Raw genomic sequence first — 15,591 nt, forward strand, 5'->3', positions numbered from 1 at the left:
AAACTTTTGGAGAGGGGATGATACTGGAAGTGGGCCGTGGTTTCTACTGGTTTTAGGTAGTGTTATGAGGAAATCAAGTTCTGTTACAGGGGCCTTTCACTCAGCATTTCTAGCTTGAACAATGAGAAGAAGTACATTGAGTATTTCCTTGTTTCTGGAGCCTTAGCCAGGCATCTTGGGAATTTGCTGCTTTGTGGACATTTGTCCATCTCTGTCTTCTGTATCCAGTTTGCCCTCACGTTATGGGCAGTCAGAAGAAAAAGAGGGTGTGCGGCATGTATATGTTCCAGAGGATAACAGTTGTGTCTCTACCACTCAGCAAGAGGGATAAGGACCCCCCCAGATGTCCTTTCTCCATTACTCCCAACTGCTAGCCTGTATCTCATCGTTGTTATTCTCTTGCTTCACTGTATGTGGGTTTGTTTTGTTTTGTTTTTGCCATATATGCCTGTATCCCTTAGCAGTACTTTGAGGAATACACAAGTTTAATTTTGTGACTTTTTGACTTTTATAAAAATGGGCAGATTCTTTAGGCAAGAAGACATAAAACTAAACTTTATTTTTATTTCTGGTTGTGCCAGTGAAAGATAGGACACCATTCCTAAACCTCAGCTTTGTTTTGAAATAGGCCTGTTTGTCAACAGTTCGATGCCTGGCCAAGCCATTAGGAGCATACTAGGGGACGACTGCTGATGCTCCCTTGTTTCCCTGATATGGGGGGCGGGGTGCTATAGCATGGCACAGAGCATTGTGGCTTCGTAAATATTTTTGAGCAAACGGCTGACTTAGAATAGCAAGATCAGTGAACTTCACTTACGATAACTTGTATGTAGTTGTTTTTGATACCTCTTTGTGCAACGGAACTGAACATGTTAAGTCCTCACTGGGAAAGATACATTCCAGTGAAGTGTTTGTGCCTCCATCTGATTGTTCTGTGAGCAGGAGTAGCTACCTCTGTTGCAAGAAATTCCGTTAGCCCTGGCCCTCTGGGCGTTGAATGGAGTTGGAATGACCAGTCAGTCTTAAGTGCTTGTTGAGTGTCCGTTTTGAATAGGTGCGGCAGAAACACTGGTGTACCAGATGGATGCGATTACCAGCTGTATGGGATGCGATTACCAGCTGTATGGTGGGGAAGACTGGCAAGATAAATGAAATACGAGCCTGAGTGCTACAGAGTGGGAGAACAGGAGCGTGTGTGTGTGTGTGTGTGTGTGTGTGTGTGTGTAGGGCTAATGTCATTTGGGGAAGTTGAAGAGGGAAGAGAGACCTGGGGCTGGAGAATAGAGGTAGAGTGGGGTGTTGCACATGGGTGAAGGGAGAAAGGCTACCAGGCTATAGACGTAGGCACAGGTCAGGTCTCGGAAGGACTTAGAAGCCACCAAATGGACAGTAGTAGATCAAACCCCACTGATGCCTGTTAAGAAGGGTTGCAACATGGTCAGCTGTGCAAGTTGGTCCCCTCTGGCTGCAGGTGGGAAACGGTGCCATGAGGTTGTGGGATATGGGAGAAGAGTAATGTTAGGTGGGAGCTACTGATTATTAAATCCTGTCTTTTGATCAAAGCCTAGCCTTACAGGGAAATAAAATCAGTTTGAGATTTATACCGGAGGCAAAGTGATATTTAGAATCTCAGTAACCACGGCACGTGGGTGGCTCAGTGGATTAAAGCCTCTGCCTTTGGCTCAGGTCACAATCCCAGTGTCTTGGGATTGAGCCCTGCGTTGGGCTCTCTGCTCAGCAAGGAGCCTGTTTCCCTCCTCTCACTCTGCCTGACCCTCTGCCTACCTGTGATTTCTGTCTGTCAAATAAATAAATAAAATCTTTAAAAAAAAAGAAAAGAATTTTAGTAACCTAATTATGAGCTATCTCTTTATAGCTGTTTATTTTCCAAGGTTAATATGGAGTCCTGTGGTTAAACCTCTTCGTTCTCCCATCTCTGCATGTATCGTGCACGGATTGCTAAGAACAGAGTGCTCTGGCTATTGCAGAATGGTTCCTTTCCCCTCCGTGGAAGCTCGAGGGGATTTTTCTCCAGTATTGATGACTGTGGGATCCTGGTGGAGCTCCTGGATGTAAATCTCACAATCTTGTGGGGGCCCCTCAGGTTTTCCTGCCTAGCTCTGGTTCCCGAGGTGGCTTCCATTTGTGGGTCTCTGCTCAGGTAATATGTGGCTCCTGTATTTGTCTGTCTGCCCCTCTAATCTGGGAGCAGTGGTTTGCCTTGTGTCCTCCCTTTTCTTCCTCCATCCAAGAAGAGTGGCTTTATTTTTCAGTCTATTCAATTTTTTCTTCTTTTGAGGACAGAGCGGCTGTTTCCAAGCTCCTTACATGCACTCCAGCACACACACTTGTTAAATAATGATTTCTCCGTGACTCTTCCACTTCTCTCCTAATCAGTAAGCTTCTCGAAGTTATTGTTATATCTGTATCTGTAGTGCCTCCCGTGGTGCCTGGCACGTAGTGGACGCACAGAAAATTTTGGTTGGTGACTGGTGTGTTCCTGAGGAGGAGGAGAATCTTGGCTTGTGGTTCTGAGTGATTGGAGTGACTGGGGTGGACTTTGGTAAACTGGGGGGTCTCTTATAGGGTGCTGGCAGGCTTACTGCACAGCTGATTGGATGTCTTTGACACCAAACACACATGATATAATTGTCCTTGTGTTGGCACTTTATGGGTTGGTTATTGAAAAAATACATGCTAAAGAGAGAGAAGACATATTCAGATGAAATTAAAAAGACCTCATTTGCTTTTGCTTAAAGTATTAATAGCAGTTGAGGTATGGTCCCATAAGACTTCATTCCAGTGGTGGACTAAAGTTGATTATTGGACTAAAGTTGGTTATCTTGAAATTTTAATCCTTGCCTTTGTTAAAACAAACTTCTTTGTCTCCAGTGTCTAGAACTAGGGGAGTCTTACTGGCTTTCTGCAGTTCTGGGCTAGTATTTTCAGGGATAACCTTTCAGCGTTCAGTGGTGAATTAGCTGGCAGATTCTGCCTTTGAACAGCTTCATTTAGTTTGTGACCCATCACCCATTTCTGTTTCATAATTTCATACATTTGTATGGAATGTTACTGGCAAAGTCAGAGGCTGTATAACTTAATTGTGATAACTTACTTAATTTTTCTACCCAACAGAGTGAAATTCTATAAAATTTGGCTGTTGGAATAAATAAAAATCTCGAAATTGAAAATATATATATTTGAATATATATATGAATATACATATGAATATATATACATATATATATTTGAAATTAAAAATATATATTTCTTAAAGTTACCAAGATTATTTTACTTTAATTTATATTTAGTAGTAATTGAGTGAAATAGGTTAAGGTGCCCAAAATTTATATTGTTGCAAAATAGGTGGAATGTTGATTTTTCTAATGTATTTAATATATAAGATGATAATATGTATCTATACATATACACATAATTTTGTAATATATACCATCTTGTAATCTGATGCTTTGTCTTTTCCTTTCTGAGGAAAATTCTTCCAAATGTGGCCTTAATTACTTCTATTCTATTCAGTCTTACAAAATACATGATGGATTTTCTTTTTGGTTGTTATGAAGCCTATAAAACTCAAAGCTGTTGGCCTGTTTTTGGCACTCCGATGTATTGTTTATTTTTGCAAACATCCTGGTGGTTTATGATTTAGTGTGTATGCACACTAAGGATTCAGAAGCTCTGTAAGACTATGTGTGTCCACAGCCTTTCTTTGGAATACTGCTTGACAAATTGGAGTGGGTATGTGTGTTATCCAAACATGCTAGCATTAGCATTTAACCATACTGCTTTCTCTTCCAAGCAAACTGGACAAGGGCAGATGAAGGTCCTGGTTTTTGGATGGGAGCCCCTGTCTTCTGACCAAGTGCTTTATCTAGTTTGCTGTCCTAGTGAGTTCTTCATAGGGAGGTCTTCATTCAGATGCAGACACACCGTTAGGTCAGTTTTGCTCTGGCTTTTGACCTTTCCAGGTTTTCATTCAGATGGGGATTAAGAGGTGGGGTAGAAATTTGACTTTGTATCAGATTAGTTGAAGTGTCCTCGGTCCTGCTCCAGAGAAGATCTACGGTTGCCAAAAATAGTTGGAACAGTATTTTGCACTTAGCGCTTTCTCTTACTTAGTAAATTGGATTCAGATGACCCTGGAAGTCTTCCACAGACTTATTTTAAACTTGTGTTTGTTGGGTTAACTCAAGGTAATATGGGTAGGCTGGGTCTGAGGGCCCAAAGGGGGTCCTGCCAGAGCAGCCAAGAGGGTTTTGGACTTTGTGCAGCAGAGAAACCAAAGGGGAGCTGGTAGGAAGTGAGAGAGCAGAGTTTACTGAGGATTTAGAGAGTGTCTGAGAGACTCCGAAAGGAAAAAGAGAATGAGTCTCCTCTTTGCTTGGGGTCTCAGGTTTCTGTTGAGGATGGTGGTCTTGGTCCTCTCAGGCATCTGGGACCTGGATGAAACAAAGGTTGAGTGCTAGGTGACCTCTGTAAGTCACTTTCTCCCTGGAGCCAGGAGTCTTGAGGTCAAGGGGTCTAGAGTCAGGGATCTTGGAAAACCTTCGTGACAGTCCTGCCCAGTCTGCCCAGTCACTCTGTAGATGTTATGTTACTTGCTGTGCTGAACGACTTCAGAGAAGTAATTAACTCCTCGACCTTTACAAGGAGCACATACCTTAAGACCTGTGTAAGGCAGTGGTCTCTTGGAGGTCCTAGGAAGAATAGAGGTAGCGAAAAAGCAGTCCTTTCTGGTGTCCCTTCAGTTTCCCTGTCTCAAAGGTGCTCTCTCAAGGGGCAGAATGCTGTCGAATGTCACTTCTGCTTTAGTGTGGGCCCTTGTCTCCTGCTTGGATTATTGTCATAGGCGCCTTTGCTTTCACCATGCCAGCCCAGTCCAGGTGTCACACCGTTGTAGGCATGTCACTTGTGTCCTCACATAAGGACTTGTATTTAATTTAATGCTCTGCTTTTGCCATTTAGAGATTTTAAATGTTTTAACAGGGAGGCTCCATATTTTCATTTTGCACTGGGCCCTGTAGATGAAGTAGCTGGTTTGGGCTGTGGGAATGGCATTTCTAAAACTATGTACTAGAAAAAAAAAAATCTTTTAGAGTCCATACTCCTTATCCTGCTTGTCTAGCGTGCGCGCTCTCTCTCTCCTGCTATGCTAAGTCCCTCCAGGTCCACCAGGCAGCCCTTTGCTTCTGCATTATTGGCTCCTAGTGTTTCCTTCTCCTCATTTCCCCTACTCGACCCGGTTCATCTCTGTACATAGTTTAAAATACTGATGAAATAAGATTGAACTGTGAAACCTGATGTGGCCATCTCAAGTAATACAGAGTCATACCTTGTCTCCTGTCTCCCTTGAAAAAGTTGATACCTAGCAAAGTAGAGCCGTATTTGATCTTGGGATCATGTTTCTGTAATAGATGTATGGAAAGATGGGATCGATTTGTGTGTGTGGGGGGGTTCACCCATCAACTTCAAAGTGTTTGTTCATTCATTCATTCATGCAACAAATTGTGATAAAGTATCTCCTACATACCAGACTATATACTAAGTACTGAGTATATGGTATTGAATAGAGTATTTCATTTTTTCTAAATGAGCTAATAATATTCTGGTTGGGGGAGATAGAATTTAAAAATACATCAATATATAATAGGTATGATGTGGAGTTCTAGAAAACGGTGCAAAGTAGGGTAAGAGACTAGAGGATGATGGGGGAATGTCTTTGTCCCTGTGCTGTTTAGATAGGGTGGAAGGCCTGTTTGAGGTGATGCTTAGAGATCTGAATGAAGTGAGGTGTTGATCAATGTGAAATTCTGGGGGAAGGGTTTGAAAAGTCCCTACATAAGCACATACTTGTGATCATCCAAAAACTAGGAGGAGGCTGGTGTGGCTGGAGTAGAATGGGCAATGGAGAGAGAAGTAGGAGGTGGGGTCAGTGAATGAGGGCCTGATTACCCCGGGGCCCTGTGGATCAAGGTGAGGATTTAGGCTTATACTCCCAATGAGAGGGGAAGCCACTGGAATATTTCAGTTGGTCTGCATTTTAAAAGGCTCATTGTAGGGGGCGCCTGGCTGACACAGTTGGTGAAATATCCAAGTTTTGATCTCGGGGTTGTCAGTTCCAGCCACACACTAGGTGTAGAGATTACTATAAAATAATAATTAAAAAAAATTTTTTTTAAAGGCTCACTCTAGCTGTCCTATTTACGCCAAAGATCCATTTCAGATGCTACTGAGAAGTGAACCAAGCTAAGAATTGAGAATTGACTGTTGAAGTAATATGATTCTTTTGGTTGACTTATATGCAAAAGACCACAAAAGCAGTCTTTTAGTTTTGTAGCAGGTTGAGGATTGCTATAAGTTAAAGGACCTACTTTGATCTTAGCTATGAGATCCTTTGTCTATTGAATCTTTGGCCAGTTGTCTGTTCTTCACTATGTAAAGGACACTATGTGTCGTCGCTTTGTTCTTTGAGCTCTGATTTTTCTTTTTTTTTTTAATTTTTAAAAATTTATGTGTTTATTTTTAGATTTTATTTATTTATTTGACAGAGAGAGAGAGAGTACAAGTAGAGGGAGAAGAAGGAGCAGACTCTCTGCTGAGCAGGGAGCCAGATGTGGGGTCTATCCCAGGACTCTGGGAACATGGCCTGAGCTCAGGGTAGACACTTAACCGACTGAGCCACTCAGGCACCCTTTTTAATTTTTTATTCCTTAAAGATTTTATTTATTTGCTTTGAGAGAGAGAGAGTGAGAGGGAGAGAGAATCTGAAGCAATCTCTGCACTGAGCGTAGAGACCAATGCAGGGCACCATCCCACAGCTGTGAGATCCTGATCTGAGCTGAAACCAAGAGTCAGACACTTAACAATCTGAGCCCCTCAGGCGCCTCTGAGCTCTGATTTTGACTAAGCTGTGCCCTCCTGTTAACCACCATGGCCATCTGGGGCCGTTGTTGACCTTTCTTTCCTCTCAGTGACCTCGTGTGGTCTGCTGCCCTCCTCAGAGTTGGTGCATTTGTTCCCAGCAGTGACTGTTGCACTTTTATGTTTTAGTCTTTGTCTTGGAAGTGACAGATGCTGGAGAACTGTACTGGCAGGAACTGCCCGTTCAGTTTAGAAGGGAGAAGTCAAGAAAACCAACACAACTGGTGTTTGCTCTAAGATGACATCTGAGGAGGGTAGCGTTACTGCCAGAGGCAAGAAATACCAGGGCAGGAGCAGGGTAGGAAGGGAAAGGACGATTTGGACACCTTGAGGTGTCAGAGGGAGTATGTTTGGAGCCCTCTAGCAGACATGGAGAGGCGTGAAGGGCACCTCTGGCATACAGTTCACTTGGTCTGTCACCCTGGAAGATGTATATTTTTTTTTATTAAAATCAATCTTAAAGTTTGACAGGTGGGACTAGGAGCCGGCCTCTGGGGCTGGCCTGCCCATTGCAGAGTAGGACAGCACCAGACATTCTAGTTCCTCCAAGCATACGGTCTCACAGTGATTTTTCAGATACAAAGCATACATACCATACAGGTATAGCCAAGAGAAAAAGCGTATGTTCACACAAAAACCTGCGCATGGACAGTTGTTGTAGCACTGTTAATATTAGACAAAGGTGGGAATAGTGCCAGTGCCCATTAAACAAAATATGGTATATCTATACAATGGAACAATAATGTCCTTGAAAACTTTATGCTAAGTGAAGGAAACCAGACACACAATACCACATATTATATGATTCCATTTATATGAAATGTGCAGAATAGGCAAATCTGTAAAGGCAGAAAGTAGATTAGTTGCTGCTGTCAGGCTAGATAGAGAGAGGGAGGGGGAAATGGGGAGTGCTTGCTAATGGGTACAGGGTTTCCTTCTGGGGTGATAAAAAATGTTTTGAAATTAGGTAGTGGTGATGGTTGCACATTGAGAATGTATTAAAAATCACTGAGTTGTAGCTTTAAGGCAGTGAGTGTTTTGGTGTGTGAATTGTATCTCAGTAAAGCTGTCATAAAAAAGATGGGTAGTACTTCCTATCTGAAGGTGAAGATCTTAGGAGGATTTAAGGAAAAAACAGAAAGTGCTAAAGCCCAGTGCCTGGTATAGCAGCTTACCTAGTATGCTGAGGTAGTATGTTACTTGGTTAATGATTGTTACTGTTACTCTGCATGAAAGTAACACTGTTTAAATATCAGTAGGGAGCAACTTTTATTCACTGCTCTTCTTGTACGATATTATCTATAACCCAGTATAGAGTCAATAAATACTTTTTGAATGGATGTAAACATAGGCATGTTTAGCCACATTCCCCAATGTGGTTGTCTTTTGGCTTTTGTTTCCTTCAACATTCCTGAATCAGCGTCATTGGATCTGACTTTGAGATACTTTGTCCAGTAATCCAGTGCTATGGAGCTCTTCATAGCCCATGTTTCAGTGCTGAAGTTGGAGTTAGGAGTGTAGACTCAGCCTGGGGAAGGAAAGGTTCTACCCTAAATTCACGGTGAAGGTGGGGACAGTGATTTTTGAGCTTTTTCCCCAGTAACATAATTGTGCTCTATGTCTTTACAAAAACATAACTGGCCTGTCAAGAATGTGGTTCTTAGTGGTTTATTCTCTTTTCCAGTTCTCTGGAGAGTAGAGGACTTCATCTTGGTTAAAAAAAAAAAAAAAAAATCAATTCCTAGAAATTTAACAGGTTTAAACTGGTAATTTGTTCTGCTGAACCAACTCACGATTTCCTCATACAAGAAATGGTTATTTTAAAATATGATAGAAGCATTTTTTCTCTAATTTAAAAAAAAATCATATCCTTTTATGAACTTGGCCCTCTAATAATAATGAGTTGCTTTTACAACTGTGTCAGCAAGGTGCCATTTATTTATATTGAGGTTCATGAAAAGAAGTAAACCTGCTTGTTATCCAGCATTCTTTCTAGAAGACCAGTGGGAATATTTTCTTTGGTCCCTAAGGAATGGTTGTGCTTCCCAATGCTCCTTTAGTCTTCCATAAACCATGGCCCATGTCATGGGTCACATTTCCTTGTTGTCTGAGACTGTTAGGGAGCTCTTTGTCCACTTCGGGGCTCTCCTCTGGGAAGGTACCAGGACTTCTGGACTCCATCTTTCGTTTCCTGCTTATATCTTCTCTGCTTCATTTATGCTCTTTTATCTGTGTGTATCTTCAAAAACCACTTTTATAATCCTTTGGGAGACAAATGGGAGACAGGGCTGCTATTATTGAAACTAGTATTTTAAAAATTACCTCCAGAGCTTCTACCTATAACTTTCCCTGCATTCTCACAGGGAAGAATGGGAGAGGAGGCAAAACTGTCAGAAAGGAGTCTGTAAGCTTTTTTTTTTTTTTTTTTTTTTTTGCTAGAAGTTGGTGATATGGCAAAGCAGTCCATAGAGAAGGGTCTTTTGGTTCCCGATCATGTGATCACACGCCTCATGATGTCGGAGCTGGAGAGTAGACGCGGCCAGCACTGGCTACTAGACGGTGAGTTGAGCCCGTGGGTAAGCTGGACCTCTGCGGATAGCGGGTTACGCACACTCCCTTAACTTCTTAAGGGAGCGCTGCAAAATACTTTTCTTTCTTCTCAATTTGCAGTCACTTACTTAAGCGTCTTCCAATTTGGTGACATGCTAGAATCCCACTGTGGTGAAGCTGTTCTGCTTCTGTGTGTCCAGACCGCCATCCCTAGAGCCACTGACCTGGAAGCAAATCATATAGAATTCCCATCATTGTTCCAGTTTCGATGGTGCTGGTTGTTTCCGTCACTAAGTTGTCATAAGTCTAACTCCTCTTAAATCCAAGGTTCCCATGTTCATAATAGGCCACACAAATTAAAACCACGAGTTACCATTTTTTATGCGTTGGATTAAGAGAGATAGAAGATTTGAAAGTCTTTTATTGAGTGTGTAGGAAATAAATACTTTGAGAGTATGTAACGGGCAACCGTTGGAGGACAGTTGAGCAGTCTTTGTACTTCCTGACTCAGCAGTTCCGTGCCGTCTTTCTTCCTAAAGATGTATCGTCAGAGTTGTGTATTTTCAGCATTATTTGTAAATAGCAAGACACTGCTAACAACCTAAGTATCCCATCATAGGGATGCCTCAGACATTGGTATGTCTGTTAACCAAATAATGCATACCTCTTCATGGGCATGAATAGACCTGTAAGGTGCTGTTGCGTGAAGATGGCTGGCTGCAGGAGAGTGTATGTCATGTCCTCTGTTTATGTAAACACGGGAGGATGGTATGATGTTATTGTATACACAGAGAAATGCATGCATAGGCAATCTTTGAAAGGATATAAAAATACCTGATACATCCTTTGATACTGTTTGATTTTTTTTTTTTTTTTACAGTAATACCTGGGGGCGCCTGGGTGGCTCAGTGGGTTAAGCCTCTGCCTTTGACTCAAGTCATGATCTCAGGGTCCTGGGAGTGAGTCCCGCATCAGGCTCTCTGCTCAGCAGGGAGTCTGCTTCCTCCTCTCTCTCTGCCTGCCTCTCTACCTACTTGTGATCTCTCTCTGTCAAATAAATAAATAAAATCTTAAAAAAACAAACAAACAGTAATACCTGGACCTGATTTAAAGACTCAGTTTAGTGGTTCCTGAACTTTTTAGGCGTCTGGGCCTCTAGATGACAGCTGTGATATTTCCCCTAGGAGAGGCGTGCAGACATTCACACATAATGTATTGCACAGTTTTATTCTTCGTGAAGCTGAAATTAAGAATCTCCTACTTTAAGTTTGCCCATTATTAAAGGAGAAAAAATGGATTGGATGGATTATTTGTCTTGTTCTTAAATAGCAAGATTCCTTGATATGATGAAAATAGAAACTTGATGAACATGCTATTTCCTAGGAGCACAGAATGGCAGATAGTGAGGTTTATCTGTAAGCATCTTCTTTCCATTGCAGAGCAGTTGTTTTTAATTCCCACAAGGCACTCAATCCTATCTTAATTTGGTGAAACTGAAGCTTCAGCAAGTTGCGACAGGTGAAACCTTGGTGTTTGCCAGCCCCAGGGAAGCCAGAGGCATTATCCTTAAACTGATTGCCTCTGTTTCTCTTAAAGTCTGGAGCCATGAATGTTCACAATGACTAAAATGGTAGGAGGTAGGTTCTTTATATCAGTGTTTCTCAAAGTATGTAATGTGGAGTGTTAGTAATTTCTAGATAAAACAGACCTTGTGTCAAGTTGAATATTAAAAATGGCTAGCATTTATTGAGTATTTGCTGTGTGCAGGCATTGTTCTGAACATCTGATACTTCTTGTTTATTGTCCCTACAATAACCATATGAAGTATATACCATTAATCCCCATTTCATAGATGAGAAAACAGAGGCTTTAGGTAACTGCCCAAAGGTAGTAAGTGTCAAAGTTAGACACATTTTTTTTTACTTGACTGTAAGATGACAGTGCTGTTTAGCTCTTCACAGAGGGAGACATCATGAGGCATCTTCCGCATTGATTTGATCTTAGAATCCTCCCCCTTATTCCCAACACCCACCGAGACCCTGCAGGATTTGCTCTGTGGAACGTTCTTTGTGAAAAGTGTTTTTTAACATATATTCCTCACTTTGTAGGTATTCTGAAAAGTTGGCTATAACGTGGATCGTATCTTTCTATAATTCAAATTTATTTTTTTTTAAGATTTTATTTATTTATTTGACAGAGAGAGAGCGATCACAAGTAGGCAGAGAGGCAGGCAGAGAGAGGGTTGGAAGCAGGCTCCCTGCTGAGCACGGAGCCTGATGCAGGGCTCAATCCCAGGACCCTAAGACCATGACCTGAGCCGAAGGCAGATGCTCTACCCACTGAGCCACCCAGGTGCCCCTAGAATTTGGATTTAGAAGTTTGGAACTTTGTTCTCATGGGACTGGAGGAAACCAGAAGAGAAAAGCTATTATGGCATATGGAGGGTATGCTCTTAGTCGTTAGGCAGTAATGAATAAAGCTCCTGTTCTGTGTCAGAAACTGTTTAGGTGCTATTGATACAATATGGATACATTGCTAGGACACTGTCCCCATTCCTCTAGGGGATTCTATCAGGTGTGTAAAATAGTAATTACTGATAGCTAATGGAAGCATATATATGTGGTACCCTGCAGACTCAGAGAAGAAAATTCTATTCTAGCAGTGGGGGGAGGGATTGGAACAACTTTACAGAAGAGGAGAAGGAGTAGAGGTTCCATAGGTTGATGAATGGGGTTGGAGGGCAGATACTCTCTGCCGAGGGGCAGGTGGACTGGGGAAGAGAAGGATTACGTAGCTTAGTATTTTCCTGGGCCTGTAAGCAGAGACTGGCAGGGTTGAGAAGTCCCTGAGCGGATGGTATTTGATTCCGTACAAAGATGTTAGAACTGGAAACTCTTGAAACTTTGAGAAGTTGTTGGGAGTTGGTGAGATTTGTTTTTCAGAAAGACTGTTCTGTTAGCCTTGAGGAGGGAGTAGGTGCTGGGACAGGGAGGAGCTGGAGACTAGAAGCCAAGTAAGAGTCTTTTGGAATATTTGGACCAAGGGCAGGTTGAAAGCCTGGATTTGAGCAATGGCAGTGGGATGGAAAGGAGAGAATGGATTGAAGGGGAAGAACTGACAGGAGCTCTAATGATTGAGGTTAGCTGCTGCAGCCCTGGTGTTTTCTTTTATTGCCTTCTGATCTTTGAGCTTTTTGTGTCTTTCTTTTTTTTCTTTTTTTTTTTTTTTTGGTAAGATTTTATTTATTTATTTGACAGGCAGAGAGAGAGGAGAGAGGAGGAAGCAGGCTCCCTGCTGAGCAGAGAGCCCAATGTGGGGCTCGATCCCAGGACCCCAGGATCATGACCTGAGCTGAAAGCAGAGGCTTTAACCCACTGAGCCACCCAAGTGCCCCTTTTTGTGTCTTTCTTGGCTGTCATCATCTTCCCTGCACTTCTCTAGGCCGAGTTAAATTCTCTACGTACTACATGTGGACTCCCACAAGGTAGTCCTACAATACTCGTTCTGTAGGGACCTGCCAGGATGTGTGAGCTTTGATGCTGCCACGTCTTGACTGGTTTAAATTCTTTCATTGTGAAGCTTGTCACCTTGTGAAGCAGACTTGGTATAAACTGAGAAATCTGTTTTAAAAAAGGATCATCTATGTGAAACTTCTTTGGCAAAGCAGTTAGTGTCTCATCACCATGAACCCGAGTTGGGTGGCAGACTGCCCGCTTGAATCCCATCTCTGCCATTTACTGCCGGTCAGTGACTTTGGGCAAATTTTCTTACCTCGGTGGGCCTGTCATTCCTCATTCTCTAACCAGCCTTAGAAAAGGGTCTGTAAGGATGACGTAAGTGAATATAATGTAATGTCCTTAGAAGAATGCTTGCCATAAAATAAGAGCTCTATAGACAGGATATTTTTTTATTATTATTTGTTCCACTTGATATACAGGTCCTGAATTTTTTCTCTTTTTGTAACTACATGAAGTGTCAAGTTCAGAAATAGTTTAAAAAAATACTGTGTGTGTGTGAAGTTGGAAGTCAGCGTCAGTTATGGAATGCGCCCTGTGCTCTGCTTTTGCCGTAACTTTCCTTCTCAGGGTGAAGAAGTGAATTTCTTTACATCACAGACCTGTTTTTAGCGAAGTGCGTCAGTATCCTTGCTGATTTCGTTTGTATCTTTCTCCTTGAGGCCCCATCTGGTCACTTTTTTCAGTTGTGATTTTCCTTTAAAGCTCTGGAATAAATCCACTTGGCAAAGTGAGGAGTGTTAGGAATGCCTCGTTCTGTGTTCAGCCTTCAACTCCTTATGCTACAGGCCACATGCTCCACGGAGGACGTGCCTGTTGAGTGTACTAAAGGTGATTGAATGTGAAAAGGTCAAGAAAGGAATTCTGGATGACAGATGACTCATCATCTTGGTCCATATGTCTGTAGAGAGGCATCTGCAAATGGTGGGTGGAAACAAATAGAGCGGATGCAAGCCAAGGGAAGGCCGGAGGGTGGGGTGGGTGGATGGGGTGCCTGAGTGCTCTGTGGTTTGGTCAGCTATGGCCTTGCTAAAAATAGTTCCGCACTACTTTACCTTTGCAGTGTACCTTCCATCTGGGGAAGAAGCACTGCTTTATGTGTTGATACATATATACATACATACATACATACATACATATATACATACACATACGTGTGTGTGTGTGTGTGTGGGTTTTTTCTCCTTTTTTTCCTCTTTTCCCCCTCTTTCTTTTATTTTTTTTTATAATTTTTTTTTAATTTTTTTTTCAGTGTACCAGAATTCATGTTCCACACCAGCGCTGCATGCAATCCGTGCCCTCCACAATACCCACTGCCAGGTTCACCCAACCTCCCACCCCCTGCCCCTTCAAAACCCTCAGATTGTTTTTCAGAGTCCATAGTCTCTCATGGTTCACCTCCCCTTCCAATTTCCCTCAACTCCCTTCTCCTCTCTATCTCCCCTTGTCCTCCATGTTATTTGTTATGCTCCACAAATAAGTGAAACCATATGATAATTGACTCTCTCTGCTTGACTTATTTCACTCAGCATAATCTCTTCCAGTCCTGTCCATGTTGCTACAAAAGTTGGGTATTCATCCTTTCTGATGGAGGCATAATACTCCATATTGTATATGGACCACATCTTCCTTATCCATTCTACTGTTGAAGGGCATCTAGGTTCTTTACACAGTTTGGCAACCGTGGCCATTGCTGCTATGAACATTTCTCCCCCTCTTTCTTTAATTTCCTTGGAAGTTTAATGTGTGAGAACAGTTCTAAAAAATAGTTTTCTTTAATTTCTAAGACAAATATTCTACTAGAAGAATGGAATGTGCTGTAAACCTTGTAATTTTATTATAAAACCATAGTTTTTGGTTTTGGGTTTTTTTTAAGTCTCACATAAAGAGAGTATTTACTGCTTACTAGGTGATCTTGAGATGAAATCATAGGTAGAAAACAGTAACCATCTCTTTAAAACATATATAAATTCTTCACTTTTTAAAAAAAGGACTGGCAGCTGGGTGGGGCTAGTGGGTAGAGGTGTTAGTAATAGAGTTTTTCATTTCTAAATGTGCCTGCCAACCTGTGTATTTAAACACTAAACCTGCAAGTTCTCAGACTCAGTCCCAATTTATCTCCAGGTAACAAAATGTAACAGTTGTCTACCATATGATTTTAGGTGAGGTGTCAAAATATTTTAGATTTGCTGTCAGAGTTTGGTTTCATAAAAAGAAGCATTCAGTGTTGGCATTTTGAGTGGAATATAATTTAAACCCTTCATTGGAATAAAGGTCCCTTTGGAAGGAGAGTCGTCCTTTGGTCCGTGGTGGTATGTTCCTGCTTGTGGTTCTGTGCAGCTTCCAACACGGACTGACTGCTGCTCTCTGTAGATAATTCCGGGATTTTTACATCTTATTTATTTATTTATCTTAAGCAGAAGGTCAGAGCTGCTTGAATGTGTGTAGTGTTTGTGTGTGTATGTTTGTTTTCCCTGAGGGTTAAATGATCTCTGACCCGTGCTGTTTCCAAGGTATGTCCTTATTCAGTCTTGGGTAAGCAAGTAAAAGGTGGGTGCTAGGGGACCAGACTATTGGTGGCCGTGTAGCC

The 15,591-nt window shown here is 41.9% G+C and overlaps 1 protein-coding gene across 8 annotated transcripts in view; it reads left to right on the top strand.

Annotated features, from left to right (window-relative positions):
* The window catches only part of AK4 (adenylate kinase 4), a gene marked incomplete at its 3' end in the record, with an annotated part of 69,921 nt that overhangs the window by 27,567 nt on the left and 26,763 nt on the right, over window positions 1-15,591 (top strand). For 5 of the 8 annotated variants that reach the window (XM_082687860.1, XM_082687862.1, XM_082687863.1 and 2 more), the window contains one exon: window positions 9,376-9,495. The exons of the other annotated variants lie outside the window; for them this stretch is intronic. In XM_082687860.1, the coding sequence (XP_082543986.1) occupies window positions 9,376-9,495 (120 nt within the window). The remainder of the gene's footprint in view (window positions 1-9,375; window positions 9,496-15,591) is intronic. 8 annotated transcript variants of the gene reach the window in all.

The sequence above is a fragment of the Mustela nivalis genome (assembly GCF_964662115.1).
Source record: "Mustela nivalis genome assembly, chromosome: 10".
Lineage (NCBI taxonomy): Eukaryota > Metazoa > Chordata > Mammalia > Carnivora > Mustelidae > Mustela > Mustela nivalis.